Source organism: Capra hircus, chromosome 20 (assembly GCF_001704415.2).
Source record: "Capra hircus breed San Clemente chromosome 20, ASM170441v1, whole genome shotgun sequence".
NCBI classification, from domain to species: Eukaryota; Metazoa; Chordata; class Mammalia; order Artiodactyla; family Bovidae; genus Capra; species Capra hircus.
In genome coordinates, this window is record NC_030827.1 from 5,370,267 (window position 1) to 5,391,288 (window position 21,022).

General features: G+C 46.5%; 1 protein-coding gene across 1 annotated transcript; it reads right to left on the reverse strand.

Moving 5' to 3' along the window:
* On the reverse strand, positions 8,136–20,551 carry BOD1 (biorientation of chromosomes in cell division 1). Its single transcript, XM_018065661.1, has 4 exons — positions 20,107–20,551; positions 16,143–16,267; positions 9,862–10,058; positions 8,136–8,914 (listed from the first exon to the last, which is right to left on the reverse strand). Exons 1-3 carry the CDS (start codon positions 20,341–20,343, stop codon positions 9,863–9,865), a joined length of 558 nt encoding a protein of 185 aa, XP_017921150.1. The 5' UTR covers positions 20,344–20,551; the 3' UTR covers positions 8,136–8,914; position 9,862.

The following is a 21,022-nucleotide window of genomic DNA, read 5'->3' on the forward strand; positions in this document are numbered from 1 at the left end:
TAGCTTGGTGATAAGAAATAAGCTGGCATCAGAAAGACGCGTGGCCTGCCACCCAAGGGGCCGACACTGAGCCACAGCAAGAGACCCCAAACGCTGACGGGGCCAGGGTGGGGGTGATGAGACAGCAAGAACAAAGGAAAAAGAAAGAGTGAGCTTGACACCAAAGCCTCTGTCTGCTCGCCTGCATGTCCAGGAGGTCGCCTACTGATAAGCCGGAAGTCAGCTGAGCTGCCTGCTCCGCCAGGCAGGGGCTGTCACGTGGTATGCGTTTGATTCACTGCTCCAGCCGTTTCATCGCTTATCACCACTCCCTGGCCCATTCATACCATAGGACCTTGGAGTATCGGTGAGGTCAAGGGTTTGCAGATAGTCACGGGGCCACCAGATGGGGCTGAGCAAGGTGAGCATGGGGAGAGTGGGGGCCAACGATCAGGGTGTAGTGTTGGAGCCAGGACAGGGTCAGGGGCATCCGTAGGGGCTTGAGATGGTGACAGTGATGGGAGAGGGGTTCCAAATAGGGGTACTGATCCGTTGTTAATGTGTTTAAGATAACGGGAAAGTGGTGGAAAAATAATTACAGTTAAAGGAAAGAAACTAGCTGAATCCCAAGAGGGTCCAGGAGCAGAGGCATGTCTAGCTCTCAGATTTGATTTTTAAATACCAGCCAGAGGATCAAGCCTCCTTGGAAAAATGGCAGATTCCAAGTTGGGGGCAGGGAATGTACATGATGAGCTTGGGGTATCTTCTGGTGTCAGAAAGCAAGTGCCAAAGAGAGGTAGAAAAATGTCACATGGACACAAAAAACAGCATGGAGGGCCACCCCCTGGCCAAATCTGGGACAGTTTGAGCATCAGAAGAAATGAGACTAAAATATAGAACATATTGATTAAATAGGAATCCATGGATCAACACAAATAGAAATAAACAAAAGAATAAACGAGGACAAGAAAAAGTTTTCATTGCAGTAGGATGTCAACTAATAATTGTAGAAGGAATGATGGGACTAGGAAATTTACCATTTGGTACTTATCGTAGAACAGAATGTTGACAAAGTCTAAAAGTACCTCCCCACAAAATATTGACCACAAAGGGAGAAAACAGCAATCTGAAAGCCACATCTTTAATCAAGTGATAAGGTGAACATCACCAGCAAAAGTGAAGTCACTCAGTTGCTCAGTCGTGTCCAACTCTTTGTGACCCCATGGACTGTAGCCTACCAGGCTCCTCTGTCCATGGGATTTTCCAGGCAATACTACTAGAGTGGATTGCCATTTCCTTCTCCAGGGGATCTTCCCGACCCAGGGATCGAACCTGGGTCTCCTGCATTGTAGACAGATGCTTTATTGTCTGATCCACCAGGGAAGTCACCAGCAAAGGACGAGCCTAAATCATGCACCTGATAGGATGCTGTGGAAAGAACACAGCTTCACTTCTGTAATGTCTCTGCTCAAGATGCAGAATCTGAGTCTAACCACAAGGAATTGTCGGACAAACCCAAGGACTATTCTACAAAAGGTCTGACCCATTGTCTTTAAACAGAACTCTTCCAGATTGAAGGAATCAAAGGAGATGTGACAACTAAAGGTAGTGCTTGACTCTAAACCGAATCCTTTCTCTAATCAGGACAGCTGGCAAAACAGAAGGCCTGTGGGTTCATGGTAGTATTGTGTTAATGTTAATTTTCTGTTGCTCTTACTGTGGCTTTGTCGTACACTGTCCTTATTTGTAGGAATTACATGCTGAAGTATTTGGGGGAGATGGGACATCAGGTCAACAACCTCTCTCAAGTGGTTCAGGAAAAAGTTGTTCGTACTATTCTTACAACTTTTCCGTAAGTTTGAAATCATTTCAAAGGAAAAGGAAAGAGTTCTTTCAAAAAAGTTGTTAAACATCTACTGAGAGGCATGTTTGTTCAGTGCTGTGGTTGAAAGGAATATTATGGAATATTATGGTTGTATGGAATATTACACAGCCTTAAAAAGCATGGAAATTCTGACACATGCTACAGCCTAGATAACTTTAATGACATTATGCTAGGTGAAATGTCAGTCACAGTAGGACAAATACGGTATGATTGCACTTATATGAAGTTCTTAGAGCAGTCCAATGCAGAGACAAAGTAGAATGGTGGGTGCCAGAGGCTGGGGGCAGGGGGAGTGGGGAGTTACTGTTTAAAGAACATAGAGTTTCAGCTGGGGAAGGTAAAAATTCTGGAGGTGGATGGTGGTGATGTTTGCAGAACAAGATGCAGGTACATATTGTCATTGAACGAATGGTTGAGATGGTAAATTTCATGGTTTGCCTATTTTCCCACCATATACGAAACTGGAGGAGAAAAAGTCAGGCTTTGAAGGCGAACAACTTCTCAGCTCTGACACTTGTCCCTGAAATCTCAGGTGAGTGCTTGTCTCTTTCTTTGTTGCTGGGGACAAGGGCACTGTCTTCATACTGCAGAGTCAGAGACCCTGCACGGAAGCCCTGCATGTCGTGGCTGTAGTGGGCAGCACATAGCGGGTTCTCAAAACAGGGCACCTCCTTATTCTGATCCTTCCACATGATTGCATCAACTTCACAGCTCTTCGGGGTGGCTGCCATTTTCCCCAACGCCCCCTCCTCCCACTTCCAAGAACTTGCTGACTACTCAGCACCCAGCCGGCTCTCTTCCCCTTTCTAGGAACTTCTGTGGACAGTCAGAGAGGTAGAGTGTGTCCCAGGTAAAGACATGAAAACCTTATATAAGCATATAAAGACGTGCTTATATATGCACAGATCATCTCTAGAGGGATCTGTATAGACTCAGGTAACAGTGATGGTCTCTGGGGTCCCGAAGGGACACGGTGGGAAACTTCTCCTGTTAAACCCATTTGTACCCTTGGGATGTCTTCCCACATACAGGCGTTGTTGCTTTAAATAAATGAGACAAATAAATAGCTGGATCAATCCATCTAGTCACCAAAGAGGGGCCTCTGTGACAACTGAGTTCCTTTGGGAGGATCTGTCTTGAGGCAGATAAAAGATAAAAGGAGTTCAGAAAAAGTATCTCCCTGCATTTGCTGTTCAGGTGCCAACAACTCAAAACAATGTACAAAGCGGACTATTTTGTGGTGGCACATCCTCAACGCCTGCAGTCATAGTTTGGGGCAGCATTTTTGCTAACCTTCACCCTCATTTACAAAACGTTAAGCTGCATACACAGATTCAGTTCAGTTCAGTTCAGTCACTCAGTCATGTCCGACACTTTGCAAGCCCATGGACTGCAGCACGCCAGGCCTCCCTGTCCATCACCAACTCCCGGAGTTTGCTCAAACTCATGTCCATTGAGTCAGTGATGCCATCCAACCATCTCATCCTCTGTTGTCCCCTTCTCTTTCTGCCTCCAGCATTAGGGTCTTTTCAAATGAGTCAGCTCTCTGCATTAGGTGGCCAAAGTATTGGAGTTTCAGCTTCAACATCAGTCCTTCCAATGAACATCTCCTTTAGGTTGGACTGGTTGGATATCCTTGCAGTCCAAGGGATTCTCAAGAGTCTTCTCCAACACCACAGTTCAAAAGCATCAATTCTTCAGTGCTCGGCTTTCTTTATAGTCCAACTCTCACACCCATACATGACCACTGGAAAAACCATAGCCTTGACTAGAGGGACCTTTGTTGAAGTAATGTCTCTGCTTTTGAATATGCTGTCCTAACTTTCCGTCCAAGGAGCAAGTATCTTTTAATTTCATGGCTGCAATCACCATCTGCAGTGATCTTGGAGACCCTCAAAATAAAGTCTGACACTGTTTCCACTGTTTCCCCATCTATCTGCCATGAAGTGATGGGACCGGATGCCATGATCTTAGTTTTCTGAATGTTGAGCTTTAAGCCAACTTTTCACTCTCCTCTTTCACTTTCATCGAGGCTCTTTAGTTCTTCACTTTCTGCCATAAGGGTGGTGTCATCCGCATATCTGAGGTTATTGATATTTCTCCCGGCAATCTTGATTCCAGCTTGTGGTTCCTCCAGCCCAGCGTTTCTCATGAGGTACTGTTCATGTAAGTTAAGTAAGCAGGGTGACAATACACAGCCTTGACATGCTCCTTCCCCGATTTGGAACCAGTCTGTTATTCCATGTCCATATACAGGTTAGCTACAGACAGACCTCCGTCTGTCTTGGCCTCGGGGACACTGCCACTCGGGCGCCTCTGAGAGGCTTCTGAGAAGCCGGGTGCTGGTGCCTCCTCGTACCTGCACCAACCTCTCCCTGCTGTTTCTGCTGTCACCCTCACAGCCTCGAGTGGTACTATGTGGGCGCCCAGAAGGGCATGTGAGGGAACCTCAGCCTGCTTCCCATCTTGAGAATTCTAGAGCCCAACTCACGTAACTTAACCACTTGGTCTCTTATGAAAACTTAAATTCTAGAAGATAGCTAAAGAGATGTTTTTGAATAATTTAAAGTAATCACAAGGTGATGACCCTCTGGGGGAAGTACGTCCAGCTCTCGTGTCCTCAGGAGCCAGTAAGGGGATGGAAACAGGTGAGGCCAGCCAGTGGCTCCCGCACGTCCCACCTGCCATCTGAAACGGTCAGCTGCCATCACAACGGGCTGATTGTTGTCCGTGGGACACAAAAGCATTTCTGAACCTTGACCTTCTCCTTTAGGAGACAGAAATACAGATCTATATGGAATCTCCCCATTTGGAAATATTGGTAAATAGTTGAAAACAAAATAAGAGACAACAGTCACAACTCCTTGGCCGAAAGAACATGTTTCGAGGTGCAGCAGAGCGGCCTGGCAGTTTGCAAACTCTGCCCTGTGATGTACAAGGGGCAAACGCTGGCTAGAAACTAAGGGCTTGTGTTGAGACGTCAAGTTGGCTCGATTTGGGGCTACCTTTGGAATGAAGGGTGGATCCTGGAGCACTGACAAATTTGAACTTGTTCTAATAATTAACAGGGAGGCAGAGTAGCAAAGGGTGAGGCGGATGGGAAAATACAGGCTTTGAATTCACAGAAGCTTGGGTTCAAACCTTGCTTCCATACTTAATAGTTCCCTACTTAATAGTAAGATGCTTCACCTCTCTGAGTCTTGGTTTTCTCATCCATAAGTCAGGATAGACCCTACATAACAGGCTTGTGAGGATTAAATGAAGTTGTGTCTAAGGAAGTGTCTGCCATCTGGTAGGCAACTAGTTCACTTATTCTTACTTTCAAAGGTTTGGGAGTGAGGATACTTGATGAAAGCAGCATTTTGGGAAGGATGGCCAAATGGCAGCTGGGAGACTGGAGTCAGAAAGACTGGCTAAGTCTCTGGCAGCGTTACTACTTTGAGAGGATGGGTCATTATTACTGCATGGCCTTGGAGCTGAGCCTGTCCCCAGGGGCCAGACCATAAAAGCTGACCTCCTGGCTTCTCCATGGGTAAGGTGATGGACAGGGTGCAATGCACAGAGCCAAAGAAAGCTCGGCTGTGCCAGCTTTCCTGTCTGCTTCCCACCCCCTCTTCAGCAGCCTTCACACAGCCAAGGGAGGCAGCAACCTTGGTGCCAGCCTCAGGCACAAGCCAGGCCCTGACCTTTGCTGGGTCTCTACAGACATCTCTATCTTGAGGAGCCACTGAAGGCTTTTCTGCAGAGTTCCTGGTAAAATTCTGTTGTTTTTGTTGTTCATCACTCAGACATGTCCAACTCTTTGCGACCCCATGGACTGTAACAAACTCATCTTCAGAAGATGGCTTAAAGCTTTTGAAAGCTTGGGAGCTTAAATTACATGCAGACATTCCTAAGCCAAAAAGGCCAAATGCACAGTTCTTGCAAGGGACTGATAGCAGAATTAGTCAGAGAGAAATAGTTTTGCTCCTTAGGAACAAGAGACACATTTCACCCACTATGTAGGTGCTATGTGTACCCACTAATATAATTAAACTGTCATTACCAGTCAGCAACTTTCCAAAAAGGTTTCCTTAAGTGGAAATGATTTTTAGTGTGCATCAGAATTGTATGAAAGGCTTGCCTGCCAATCCCCCTGCCCCCTCCCTCCCAATAAGTCTCTGAATCGATAGATCTGGGGTCAGGGCTGCATTTCTAACAATCACAGGAGATGCTGATGCTTCCCGCTGGTGGCTGGGTGGTTATGCTTTCAGAAGTATTGCTATTGCTGTAAGGAATCTGCTGGTATTTATTCACTCCACACTACTAGTGAGTGTTACAAAATGCATGAGAACCCCTACATCCCCAGTTGAGTAAATAGAAACCACGGTTAAATGACAGAAATAAAACAATGCTTGAAAATCTTGATCTAGGAGCCACAAACTTCACTATAAGCCAAGGGTTATAGTCACGACTAGGTGGACATGGTGGTTTGGTGATGCCACTGAACTGCTTAGGCAGTAACTGGAAAGCTGCTGGGGGCAGCAGTCTCTAGTCACAATGGGAGATGCTGCCCCGTGTCAAAGAACTGGACCGCAAACGAGCATGGGGTTCTTCATATCATCACGACTCCAAGGCTTGGATGGTTTTTAAAGGCTGGTGTTTGTTGATGTCTTACAGAGGTTAGTTCTGTGCTTCATGAGGCTTTTGCAAATGTTAGTGGGTTTTCCAACTACAGAGAAAGACGACTTGAGGTCTGAGACAGGTAGTTTCTTATTTAGGAGCTTGCTGGAGCAAGGGTGCTTAGGGGTGAGATGCTTTTGGTGGCCTCATCTGCATCAGGGAGGAATTTCACTTTTTCTCAGATCATTTTTCTAGGCTCTGCAAGCCTAATACTCAACATGACTCCAGTGAGAATGAAAAAAGGCTTAGCAGGTGACCAGTTCTTGAGGAAGGTGGCAGTTTTGGACATCTCAGGCCCCTGAGTGCCGTTTGCTCTCATTTCCCCTGGCTGCCCACTTAACTACATTTACTCAAGGGAATATGGAAACTACTTCCATTTCAATTTGGCTCAGCTAAGTCAAAATCAGCCTTCTGTCCCAACAGTAGTAATGTGTCTAGGTACTTCTGTAATCTGATGATTTCTTTTGAAAAAATTCCCTCTAGTCAATGGTGACTCTTTGTGGATATAATAATGATTTAAATAAAAAAATCTCCTTGGTATCTTGGCATATTTAACATTCTGTGAAAATCAGGGTATTTCTCATTAACTGGTACATCCTTCTATAACAATGGAAAAAAGAGAACTGAGATGGACCAAAACCATCTGCCGAAAAGATGCATAACACAGTCACTTGCAAATCTGGGGAGAGAGGAAGAAGCTTCTCTGGGTTGCTCACACTGCCCGGTCAGCTGGTTGAGGCCAGTGGTGGATGGGCAGAATGTTGGCGGGGTTGAGAGGGGCTCTGTTGAGACCTCCCTTCTGGAGCAGAGGCCTCCCTGGGAAGGAGGCCCGTGGTCCTGACCAGCGGGGTCCGAGTCTGAGAGGCCTCCTTGCAGCGCACAGGCCTGCAGTCCTTCCTTATCTGCCTCTTAGTGCAGGGGACTGACTGGAGGGGCTTGTCTCTGGGCACTGAGGACCCGGTTGTTGAATCCTAGACTGAAAAGGGCAACAACCTGCTCTACCTGGAAGCAGAACACACTGCAGAAGTAACTGCCACCTGCTCTAAACATGTGCTTAGCTTGCGTTAAAGTAAGGGCATATGCTGCCCGAACATCCTGCTAAACACAGAAGTGCAGTCCTAACTTGTTATTGATGGTAAAGGTGGAACAGGTTAAAGTCTGAGTAACAATATCCAGAAGGCTCAACTAAGGACCAAAGACTCTTAGTTTGAAGTAAATTTTGATATCATCCAAAGCTTGGGATGCAAAATGACTTGGGTCAGCAGTGGAAGCATCACTTGGAACTTGTCAGAAACTTTCAGGTCTTTCTGAACTTCCGAATCAGACTTTGCATGTTGTTTAAAATCCCCTGGTGCACACTTCTGCAAGTTCAGGAACAAGAACACGGCCCTCAACTAAAGAGGAGGACTGGCAATGGTCCGGGGAAGAGAGGACCGCTTCTACGTATACCCGCCAGCTGCAGGACGATGGTAGTTCCAAGTTGTGCCCACCAGCCCTTCACTGCCACCAGGTCATGTGTTTGCACAGGAATGGTACACAGATGGAGGAGAAAGGTTATGCTCCATACCTGGGGTCTAAGAGTTAGCTGAAGTTTCAGAGTATCAAATGATCTAATTACAAAACTCAAGTCCCTTTATTCACTTTCTAAAAAAACACAAACATGAGAATAAAATAAACACACCCCGCTCACTAGCCCTTGCGGGACAGGCCGAAGCCCTGGATAGAGAGCCTGCGCATGTCTTTCCTCACACTTAAGTCTGCATCTTCTCAGGCATTCCAGGCTCCCGGGTTTTGACACCTCTTGCAGGGCAAAGGAAATGGAAGCTAAAAAGAGTCACCTACAAGAGGGTCACAGCAACCTTACAGCTATTTGATGCTAGTGGCTTGTAAACTCTGATTTGCAACTCTCAGAAATTGATAGTATCAACTAAGCATTGTTAAAACCCTACCACCCCTGGCTAACCTTTACTGTCAATTCTTTGAAACTGCATCTTTAGGGCTGGTTATGTTCCTTCACTGTAGCTTCTGATTATCCTCAAGCACAAACCCTAAAATCCATACACAGTCTCTAAGTTCAAGTACAAAGGTTCGCTTCAGGACAAACCCCAAAGTGATGTAGTGTTTCTTAATATGTCTGTAGTGTCTACTGGGTGTCACCCCCTGGACAGGCTAGCTGCATGGCAGCACAATATGGGGGCCCACATGGTCAGCTTTTCTATAGCCCCACTTGCTCCCTATTCTATCTGGACACCGCCCCACAGTCAACATTGAATTCTGAAGTCAGTGAGGACTTTGGCCTGTCTTCATTCTGAAGTTGTACTCTTATGTAACTGAATCCAGTTCTTCACCATTAATTCAAAGGAGCTTCCAAAACATGTCAGGCATATTCTAAAAAGAAAGATAATCAAATCAAAATGTAAGTTTTGTGTTATGTTAATTTTATGTTCCCAAAGGAATTAAGCTAGAAAGAAAAACTTGAAGCGAATGTTTACACTCCATAATGGAACTGAGGTTTTCTCCTAATACAGGCACAAAGGGACAATTTGTCTCATAAGTTTCCCATGCGAGCCTGATGTTCTTGCTTTGTTCACTCACTGATGCTTAGTTTACTAATCAAAAATAACAGACATCTTACAGACTCTTTCAAAGAGAACACCAACGTAGAATGAGGGGGGAAGGCACACCGTGATGGTTACCCGCAATGGCTGAGAGAGTCCACCACGGCTTACTTGTGATAACTTTACCAACCCCTGAAAACAGTATTGTTTTGTGCATCTAGAGCTGATTTTTAAAACTAAATTTCAAATGTGAAAAAGAAAAAAAGGGTGCTCATAGCAGAAGAATCCCATGGAGCTGACAGTGGTAAACTGAAATGCTTAATAAATACTACAAGGAAACCCAAGAGGACTTAAAGTGGATTCTGAGCGCCACTGAGGAGGCACTTAGAATGCACTGCTTGGTTTTATATTCAAATTGTAAGCCCAAGTTAACTCAACGTCTGGGGGAGAGACTCATTTAGGCAATTTCACAAGACTTTAATGTGAATTTGGCGTGTGCATACCAAGCATCCCAGCTGGTTTTTAATGAAGCATCTATTCATGGCTTAAATGTTCAGCTCTGCTGGCACAGAAAATCACACTCACTGACATAGGAAGAGGCTACTAATTAGTTCTCAGTAAAAAATTACTCACAACAAAATGAAATCCATTTGCAGTAAACACTTTTCTGAATAGATAAGAAATGTGAACCTTGGTAATGGCTTATCCCTTTTCTATCCACTTCCTGTGTCTATAAGCCGGAGGTGAATGCTCCTGGACAGAAGGCGGGACACTGACCTTAGGAAGCATCTTGGGATGGAGCAGCAGGGTCCTGGCTTTCAGGCTCTGGAGGCGGTGCTGGCACGGCTTCTTTTTTCTGGGCTGCCAGGAACTCATGAATTGCTCGTTCTATCTGTGGTCTGAAGATGTGGTTCAGTTTGGGATCCACCACCTGGGAAATAATTCTGTCCACTCCAGCTTCTAACATCCCTGACCTTGAGAAGACAAACAGATTATTGCATTATTTAGCCTGCAAGTGTCATGGGAGAGTGCAAGAAGTATCCACCTGGTCCAAGGTACAGGCCCGTGAGAGAGTGCTTTCAAAGGACGGTGCACTGAGCACACAGGGTTCAAGCCATGATGCCTTTAGAGGGCAATTCATTATTCCTAGTTCACAATCTCAGCCACTCTCAATGCAACCTTGTACAAAAGAACCAAACAGAACTCCCCCAAAGACAAACAGTAACAGGACGGTCGAAAGAATAGACGCCATGGGGAGATTTGAAAACCTCAATCCAGCAAAGCCAGCAGGCCTCCCACTTGACTCCACTCCCCTCAATATCTATTCTTCCACACATCAAAGCAGAAGTGGGCCCCAGCAGCAACCTGGCTGCTGTTGCTGCCAAGTTGCTTCAGTCGTGTCCGACTCTGTGCGACCCCACAGATGGCAGTCCACCAGGCTCCCCCGTCCTTGGGACTCTCCAGGCAAGAACACTGGAGTGGGTTGCCGTTTCCTTCTCCCATGCATAAGAGTGAAAAGTGAAAGTGAAGTCGCTCAGTCGTGTCTGACTCTTAGCGACCCCATGGACTGCAGCCTACTAGGCTCCTCCGTCCATAGGATTTCTCAGGCAACAGTACTGGAGTGGGGTGCCATCGCCTTCTCTGAGCAACCTGGCTACTAAACCCTAAATCTGTTACAGCACAAACCAGTCAGGGCTGGGAATGCTTACAGCATCCTCAGCAATTCAAAGGCCTTCAAGTTGTGCTACATACAAGGTAACGTGGAAGCAAACAAGTAAACAGACAAGAAATAGATTGTTTCTAAGCTTCTAAGGGGCTAAAATACAGCCCCAGTGCTTTTTGAAATAGAACAAAAATTAGTCAAATGTCTATATTCAAACATTAGGGGTGGGTAGCAAGGAAGATTATGGTCATAGGAAACAATGACATTTGAAGGGTTTGGAACATAGTTCATGCAGGGTCAAACTGAATTGTTCTCCTCAAAGGATTAAAATATTCAAATACCATTCACAAGTGTGGTGGACAGGTTTTACTTACTTTCCTTTAGACTTGAGTTCTTAGGCCATTCAAGGTTTTGCTTGGGTAAAAATAGGTCCTGATGTAACGGGGCAAATGGTGTGTCAGAGCACAGCCGAGGAGACAACCGAGCACACATACGCAGCCATGAGTGAGATGAGAAACAGGCCCTGAACTGGCTAGGCTGAGCAGTCAATAAAGTGCTCCCTAAACCCAGTGGTGATGGACAGCTTATCAACAGGAAGCCTAGATGTAGACAGTGTGCGCCCACGGAACACCGAGGCCAGCAGCAGCCCCTGGGTCAGCGGGGAAGCAAAGCCACCTCTCCTTAGTCACAAGCCAAGGGCTACCGACCTCCATCACCTTGCTTCCTGCGTCAGGTTCCCAGGTCTCTTTCCAGTTTCAGTTGTCGCTCAGTCGTGTCTGATTCTTTGAGACCCCATGAATTGCAGCACGCCAGGCTTCCCTGTATATCACCAACTCCTGGAGTCCACTCAAACTCACGTCCATCAGGTCGGTGATGCCATCCAGCCATCTCATCCTCTGTTGTCCCCTTCTCCTCCTGCCCCCAATCCCTCCCAGCATCAGGGTCTTTTCCAATGAGTCAGCTCTTCAGATGAGGTGGCCAAAGTACTGGAGTTTCAGCTTCAGTATCACTCCTTCCAATGAACACTCAGGACTGATCTCCTTTAGGATGGACTGGTTGGATCTCCTTGCAGGCCAAGGGACTCTCAAGAGTCTTCTCCAACACCACAGTTCAAAAGCATCATTCTTTGGCTCTCAGCTTTCTTCACAGTCCAACTCTCACATCCATACATGACCACAGGGAAAACCATAGCCTTGACTAGATGGACCTTAGTCGGCAAAGTAATGTCTCTGCTTTTGAATATGCTATCTAGGTTGGTCATAACTTTCCTTCCAAGGAGTAAGCGTCTTTTAATTTCATGGCTGCAATCACCATCTGCAGTGATTTTGGAGCCCCCCAAAATAAAGTCTGACACTGTTTCCACTGTTTCCCCATCTATTTGCCATGAAGTGATGGGACCAGATGTCTTTACTGGAGGTGAAAATCTGACCAAGGAAAACAAAATACCAAGAGTACAGCTCCCTTTCCTGGAGATTTTAAAAGTGCCAGGAGGAAGTAAGAAGTATTGTCAGGTGCCTAAAACAGAAGATGAAACAAACAACTATCATGTAGGTTCCTCCAGGCTGGAGACTAGGATACGGCGTCTGGGCCTGAGCAGCGCGGCTGGCCAGCCAATGCTGAGGGCTGCAGTGTCGCACTGGCAGGGTTAAGGAGTGAATCTTCACTGTAAAACATCATTAGAATTTGCCTCAAATTCAAAATGTTAGCAGGAATCACAGACAAATGTCTCAGTATGACATCCAAATTCATGTTTTCAGGTTAAATACATTCTTGATCAAAGTGAAAAGCAAGGAATAATTACGTAGGTGGTAAAACTATGAAAAAAAAGAAAGGCAAGGAAATAAGGACCATCCAAGTGAGGAGTTGGAGAAGGCAATGGCACCCCACCCCAGTACTGGAAAATCCCTGGATGGAGGAGCCTGGTAGGCTGCAGTCCATGGGGTCGCTAGAGTCGGACACGACTGAGCGACTTCACTTTCACTTTTCACTTTCATGCACTGGAGAAGGAAATGGCAACCCACTCCAGTGTTCTTGCCTGGAGAATCTCAGGGACGGGGAAGCCTGGTGGGCTGCCATCTATGGGGTCACACAGAGTCAGACACGACTTAAGTCACTTAGCAGCAGGATCAGCAGCAAGTGAGGAGTATGGTCAACTTCTGAGAGAACAGGTACTGGGAAAGGCGGGAGGCGAGGCTGGGATGGGTAGGGCGTGGGGTCTGGAGGGTGCTGGTAATGTTCTATTTCTCAACCTGGGTGGGACCACAGGGATGCTCTAATTATTTGCTACACTGCATTTCTGTCGTAAGCACTTTTCTGTGCTACATTTCACATGAAAGGTGTATGAAGAGAAGTGCCACATGCACACCTCAAGGATGATACCAACACACATTAGAAATCAACAGTAATGCTGACAGTCTTCACGCCATTACTGGCACCTTTTCAAATATTTAAATTATTTTGTGCTTTATTTTCTTAATATGGTTGCCAATCTTTTAGAAGGTAGGGTTAAAAGTTTCATCTGATTTGTTACTTAAGCTGTCAAATAGTTTTTTTTTAAGGACTAGCAATAACTCATATGCAGAGTACACCATGAGAAACGCTGGGCTGGATGAAGCACAAGCTGGAATCAAGATTGCCAGGAGAAATATCAATAACCTGATATGTAGGTGACACTACACTTACGGCAGACAGTGAAGAGGAACTAAAGAGCCTCTTGATGGAAGTGAAAGAGGAGAGTGAAAAAGTTAGCTTAAAACTCAGCATTCAGAAAACTAAGATCATGGCATCTGGTCCCATCACTTCATGGCAAATGGATGGGGAAACAACGGAAACAGTGAGAGACTTTATTTTGGGAGACTCCAAAATCACTGCAGATGGTGACTGCAGCCATGAAATTAAAAGACGCTTACTCCTTGGAAGGGAAGTTATGACCAACCTAGATAGTGTATTCAAAAGCAGAGACACTACTTTGCCAACAAAGGTCTGTCTAGTCAAGGGTATGGTTTTTCCAGTGGTCATGTACGGATATGAGAGTTGGACTGTGAAGAAAGCTGAGAGCCAAAGAATGATGCTTTTGAACTGTGGTGTTGGAGAAGACTCTTGAGAGTCCCTTGGCCTGCAAGGAGATCCAACCAGTCCATCCTAAAGGAAATCAGTCCTGAATATTCATTGGAAAGACTGATGCTGAAGCAAAAACTCCAATACTTTGGTCACCTGACGTGAAGAACTGAATCATCTGAAAAGGCTCTGATGCTGGGAAAGACTGAAGGTGGGAGAAGGGGATGACAGAGGATGAGATGGTTGGATGGCATCATTGACTCAATGGACATGATGTTGGTGATGGACAGGGAGGCCTGGCATGCTGCAGTCCATGGGGCTGCAAAGACTTGGACATGACTGAGCGACTGAACTGAGATTGAGTAATAACTCATATAAGGACCAGTGCCCGACGTGAAGCAGCTGCTTTGTGAGTGGCAGCCACTGTCCCCTTCTTTTTGAAGGACTCCTGTGCCAGTCTGCTCACCAGAGGCACAGGCCATGGGTAATGAATCCAGAGTGACAAGGCACTGGACATCTTCTGGAGTCATGCTTCTTCCCTATCTTTGAGAACTTTTATAAATTTTAGTTACATTTACAAAGATTCAGATTTCATCAGCTATATTCAAAGTGCCAGCATGTTAATAAACATTCTTTTCTACTTTACAAAACTTTTTATTTTGAAATTATATATTCATAGAAAGTTGCAAAGAAATACATAGGGAGGTCTATGAACGCTTTACCCAGACACCTCTAATGCTTGTACTGTGTACAACCACAGTACAATCCTGAAGCCAGGAACATAACAGGGAAAATTCTGTAACCATATGTGGTGATGGATGTTAACTACTTATTGTGGTGATCATTTCAAAACATACATGAATTGAATCATTATGCTTGAAACTAATTACACCTGAAACCAATAAGCTGTATGTCAACAACACCTCCGAAAAGGCAGGTGGCAGGCAAAAAACTCCAGAAAACCAGCATGGGTACTTGACCTCAATTACATCTCAGTTATAGCTGCATTTGTGTGTCTGGATACACGGCTCTGTGCAATTTCATCATAAGAAACCTCATGAATCACAATTACTCACTTGTATCCCACCCTCTTCCAGCTACCCTTTCCTAGCCACACTCACATCCCTCCAACCCTAAGCCCTAGCAATCACTAACCTATTTTCCATTTCTATAATTACATGTCAGTTCACGAATGTTATGGAAGTGAAATCACACAACATATATCTTTTTGATACTAGGTTTTTTTCACTTGGCACAATTCCCCACCATTTTTCTTTTTAAAGAGGAAAGCATCACAAGCTTTTAGATATTCCAGGAGAGTGAGTGGATCAAGAAAACCTGAACATAAGCACTGGTATTAAGAACAAAAAAGAAAAAGCTTATCTCAGGACACCAGATTTCATGAGCCACCTCCACTTTTGTGCCCAGTGACACGCAGAAGTCACTTGGATGCACAATCAATAGCACCTCATTAACTGAGGTTCAGTTTGCTATTATGAAGAATATACTTTTAATAAAACCTCATGCCTTCTTGAACACTACCATTACAGTTTAGAGGGGTCATGTGGATTCAGAAAATCTGTGTAACTCACACTGGCTTGTGAGAAGATCCAGCTGCTCTTGCCCAAGGCTCAAACACTGATATATCGGTATGAGCTTCAGTGTATGTTCATACTACACTGAATACTTCAAAGAGCCTGAAATATGTCTTACAATTTGGAATAAGTTTCCTGGTAGAGATGTGCACAGGAGGCCTCTATAGGTATCAAGAGTTTTAATTGAGTTCTTGACTTCCCTGGTGGCTCAGACAGTAAAGCATCTGTCTACAATGCGGGAGACCCAGGTTCGATCTCTGGGTCAGAAAGATCCCCTGGAGAAGGAAATGGCAATCCACTCCAGGACTATTGCCTGGAAAATCCCATGGACAGAGGAACCTGGTAGGCTACAGCCCATGGGGTCGCAAAGAGTCGGACACGACTGAGTGACTTCACTTTCTTTGCTTACTTGAACTTAACTGGGGGGTGGGGGTCTGCTGCAACCTGTATTACGTCTTATTTGCTAGAAGGTACCATGCACTTGGGGCTTCCCAGGTGGCTCAGTGGTAAAGAATCTGCCTTCCAATGCAGAAGCCACAGTAGACACAAGTTCAGTTCCTGGGTTGGGAAGACCTCCCGGAGGAGGAAATGGCAGCCTACGCCAGCACTCCTGCTAGGATACCCCATGCACAGAGGAGCCTGGCGGGCTGCAGACCATGCGCTTGACCGAACAGGGCCTTTCACGGGCCTTGTGAGTTACACTTGCGGTTACTGCCTTTTCACTTTCAATTCTGCTTACTTACTGAACCACACTCTGCCTCAGACCATTTCGCAATTGGTTTTTGTTCATCGTGGGATTCCATTCCTGCTTGTCCAGATGTGTTGACACAAAATTATCCACTTTTTGCCTCAGGTTTTGGTAAGCTGGCTAAAATATTAAAAAAAAAGGGGGGGGGGGGCAAGGTCAGAAGTTACACGCACCAAACTTTAGTAAATTTGCCATTCAGATCACAGATTTTCATAGGAATGCAGAACTTCAAGTCCTTAATTACACCCCAGCGTGTCCATGAAGTCAGCATACAGCACAGCAGAGCGTGGACTGATGACCAGCACGTGTGCCTGCTTTAGGGCATGCATGTGTGCGTGCTAAGCCACTTCAGTTATGTCCAAGTCTTTGCAACCCTGTGACTGCAGCCCGCCAGGCGCTTCTGTCCATGGGATTCTCCAGGCAAGAAGGCTGGAGTGGGCTGCCATGCCCTCCTCCAGGGGACCTTCCCGACCCAGGGACTGAACCTCTGCCTCTTATGTCTCCTGCACTGGCAGGCAGGTTCTTCACCACTAGCGCCTCCTGGCAGGTAGGTGTGAGGCCAGATGCTCTACTGCCCTGCTTACTTTTCAGATAACTCTATGAGGGTGGTCTTATTAGTTCTCTTCTGCACTCATGTTAAAGGATTTAGGTTGAGAAAAAGTGAACAACTTGCCTACAAGGCTAAAACGTGGCAAAGTCAAGGTCAGACCCAGGCTGTTCCCAAATTAAAGGAAATGAGTTCTAGCCCAGTTCTACTGCTTACTAGCTCTGTGACTTTCAACAAGTCAACCAACCTGAGTCTCAGTTATTTCCATCTGTAAAACAAATATTACTGCCCCATTTACCTCATAGGGTGTCCTCAACAACAAGCAAGGGCCCACGAAAGCCCTCTGTGTAAAATGAAGCCACCCAGCCCTCACAACCACAGACTGAAGTCAAAGTCTATGGAACACTGGGAGAGGCTGACAGGAAGCAAAACTTCAGTCCCCAAAGGAGCTTGAATGGCAGCACTGCTCTCTAAAGCCAACTAGTATGAGGAGAACAAAATCAGAAAGGAATTTGATGAACACAAGGAATGCATGTGAACACAAGGTACATTCTGAGCCTCCAAGACCTTCTGGTACCATCAGCTGCTGTCCAAACCAGGTGTAACAGTGTGCATTGCCGTTTCACATTTCACTCCTCTCTCCTCCCACTGTGGCCAACTCACTGATGTTGCATTTAGCAGTGTGATTTTCTTTGGCCAATGAAGTGTCTGGTAGCTCAACTGGTAAAGAATCTGCCTGCAATGCAGGAGACCCTGGTTTGATTCCTGGGTTGGGAAGACCCCCTGGAGAAGGGAAAGGCTACCCACTCCAGTATTCTGGCCTGGAGAATTCCATGGACTGTATAGCCCATGGGGTCACAAAGAGTTGGACACGGCTGAATGACTTTCACTTTGATAATACTGTGTCGCTGACAAGAAGTCCTAACGTGGTTGTGCCATCTGGCAAGGCTCTGGTGCTCTGGTGACCTCCTATGAGGGTCTATTCTTTGCAACCTCTGTCCCTCGGGCCTGGGAGGTAGGAAAACTACACATGCAGAGATGTTCCCCAAGCACAGCTTGGACCTAAGCCCAGGTTGCCTATAGCTGAGCCACCAAGTCTATCCAGACCAGCTGAACTTGAGCTGACTTGCAGTCCCATCAGCATGCAAACAAATGCTTATTATAAGCCCCAAAGGTCTGGTTTATTATGCAGTGTTGCTCTGGCAAAAGTCTGTTAACAGTCAGGTGTATGACACTGACAAAGGACTCAAGAGGCCTCAGTTCTGTGAGCGGGCTCTTCCCAAAGGCCATGACTCACAAACAAAGACTCTCCACCAAACCTGAAAAGAGAGAGGCAGGGAGATGGGTGAGGACCAAAATTCACAGGTCCCCATGTACTGTCCACCTAGCAAGCCCTTCTTCCTGGTAATTACCTTCCCTTCTTCACAAGGATAGGGCAGCGGGTGCCACATTCTCCTGGCCACAGGGGTGGCTTCCTGAACCACGTTTAGACGATGCAGGTATTTTCTGGGATTTTTTTTTTTCCTTTACCTGGAGCCATTTTGAGAGGAAGAAGCTGTAAGATGTAACCAAATGGATGACTCTGCTCTGCAGTGACATGGGTTAGATAGCCCTGGTGGAGAATTCTTGGTTCCAAATGCAGCCCTACCCTTCTGGCAGTTTTTTTAATTTTATCCTTCCTTAGATTCCCACAAGGCAATAGATTCTCCCCCTTTGCTCACAGGAGTCAGATTTGTCACTCCTAACCATCAATCCTGACGCTGTCTCTTTTACTATTCAAAATGATTCACCCAGTTCTAGGTAGGACTGGTTACTGAAACGGACAAAGGACAGCTAACGTCACCAACCAGACTCTAACCTTAACAGACCCTGACAATATAGAAAAATCCGTCAGTTCATGAAGTGAAAGATCTACAGTGCCTGTCACCAACGTTTTATTACACTATCACTTTCCCTTAACCTATCAATCTATTCTACTTATTTATATTTTGGATGCATTGCAAAGTAAATTACAAACATCAGCAGTTACACATTCCCTTCCATACATCTGCAGTCTGGGGTGGAGCCTAACAATACGCAAATCTAACAAGTTCTTAGGTGATGCTGATGATCCAAGGACCACGCTGTGAGAACGGTGGGACTAAAGCAACAAAGGATGTGCCTGGAGACACACTACCTCAAGAGCTAAAGCAACCTGATGACAACCAGAAAGAACATCTAAGGGGGTGTTAAGTGGTGAAGGCTCTGATTCCCTCTACCCCAACAGATTCTCAATACCGACTAAAACAAATGTATACTGCATCGGTTAAGCCACATAAAACCTAGTGAGACCTAAGAAAACATAGTGGAGAACTTGCGATGGGAAGCTGAGAGCACCCAGGACTGGAAAATGTGAAAGTTCTGTCAATACGTACGTTGAAAAAGAAAAATTAAGTAATTCATTTCAAGGAGAGAACTGCTCCATGCGTTTTTTAATCTTGGAGAATAACAGTATACTTACTATACATATTGTCTGGTCTACACTTCAGTTTTCTACACCAGAATACACACTTTGAGGACAGGATAGTGACATGCTTGACCCTGTGTCCAGAAACCTCACCAATAAATGTTTAATGGATAACCTATCTTTAAGGCCTAGTTTTAAGCTCACAATCTTCCTGTGAGGTAGGCAAAAGATTTCCATGTTGGGCTCAGAGAGGAGAAATCACTTCCCCAGCGGAGCCCATTCAGTAAGAGAGCCTTCTATGTCTACAACCACAGTCTCGTGAGAGAAACTTCTGAAAAGGGAGTAAAAAAAAACATTTCAGCGACTACTCTTCGACACTTAACACCGGTGACTTCACTGAACACAAATGAATCTAGGCAAGGTCAAGTGAAACAGTATTAGCCGGTTGACCTATGGCATTAGGATCTAACAGAGAATCTTTCAACCAATGATAAAATACAAAATAAGGGTGCCGGTTCTACGAAAATGTACCTTAATTAACTGCATACTCAAGCCTGCAAATCACTGAGCTAGAGAAAAGGAAGAAAGGCTGATGTTTGTGCATTCAAACCATTCCTGCTTACTTACCCGGTTTTCTCCGGTGTTCTTAACATACTGAGATTTGTTACTGTTGTGCTTAAAGGAGTCTCATCTTGGGAAACACAGGGTCGAGGCTGTAAAACCGGTACTGGGTCCCCAAGTTTAGAGTGCTGTTGGGCTAAGCCGCACAGAGCAAGGATGGGGCGGGGAGCCGAACCCACGTGGACATCCCTCAGAAAGCTTCCTATACTGCCCCAAGCGGTCTCCTCGCTGCTGAGATTTGAAAAGTACCTTTTGTTTTTCTCTCGTATTTGGAAAGGCGAAGCTGCAGCCCTAGCAGCCTCACGCCCAGCCCGCCCTCCATGAGCCCAAGCCGCCTCCGCTGACCTTGGTGTCCACGTCGGCCAGGCAGTCCCGGCGGAAGCTGTCAAATAGACCCCGGCTCTTGAGTTGCTCCACGATGAGCGCGATGAGCTGCGGGTCGCCCGGGGGCAGTGAGGCCGGGTTGATGGGGCCGCCGCCCCCGCCGGCCCCGCCGCCGCCCGCCGCCGCCCCCGCCGAGGCCGGGCCCGCGCCGCCGCCGCCCACCGCGCCGGTGCCCCCTCCGCCCCCGCCGTCAGCCATGGCTGCGCGCCGGGCCCGCCAAGGGGCCCGAGTAAGGCTTCCTCTCAAGAACAGAGGGCCTAGGTCGTGGAGAGGTGGCGGAGGGGCCTGAAAAGGAGAAGGCGGCGGCGGCGGGGACGCAGGAGGAAGGGGCGGCGGCGGGGTCCCCAGCGGCCGCAGCAGTCTCTCAGGTAGCTGAGCTGCTGCCGGAGGCGGCGGAAACCGCCCGCCGCGTCCCGGACGCTCTACGGATGACGTCACCGCCGATCTTTGCATTGTGGGGCGGGAGGTCTTCCGGCAGGCAGCTCCCGCTCTCTTATAAGCAGAGGTCTGGCGAGTGGAAACTACATCTCCCGGCAGGCTCCGGGCTCGCGTCTCCAGTTGCGGGAAAGGATGGGACTTGTAGGCGTAGGCCCTAGTTATTGCTGCAGCGTGGGCTGGCCTTCCTTGCCTTCACCCGGTACTGCCCCCTTGCTCTAAATCTGAGCATTCCCAGAGTACCTGATTGTAAGGATCGTCTGCTAGGCTGATTGAATGCATAGATTAACAGGTCTTTCCTTTAGAGCTTCTGATTCAGTATTTCGAGGTCGTGGCCTGGGAATCCGTGATTTTAACGTGTATTCCCACGCCCTTCTTGAGCAACAAATATCATCTGGGAAATGTGGTAAGCAGTGGACTAGTCACATTTCTTTTAGTCAAA

Excerpts from the sequence above, each read along its gene's own strand:
- BOD1 (XM_018065661.1), bottom strand. The coding sequence starts at position 20,343 with ATGGCTGACGGCGGGGGCGGAGGGGGCACCGGCGCGGTGGGCGGCGGC. Across the intron at positions 16,268-20,106 it reads TGGCCGACGTGGACACCAAG|CCAGCTTACCAAAACCTGAG; the intron begins GTCAGCGGAGGC and ends TTAATATTTTAG. Across the intron at positions 10,059-16,142 it reads CTGAGGCAGAGTGTGGTTCA|GTCAGGGATGTTAGAAGCTG; the intron begins GTAAGTAAGCAG and ends TGTCTTCTCAAG.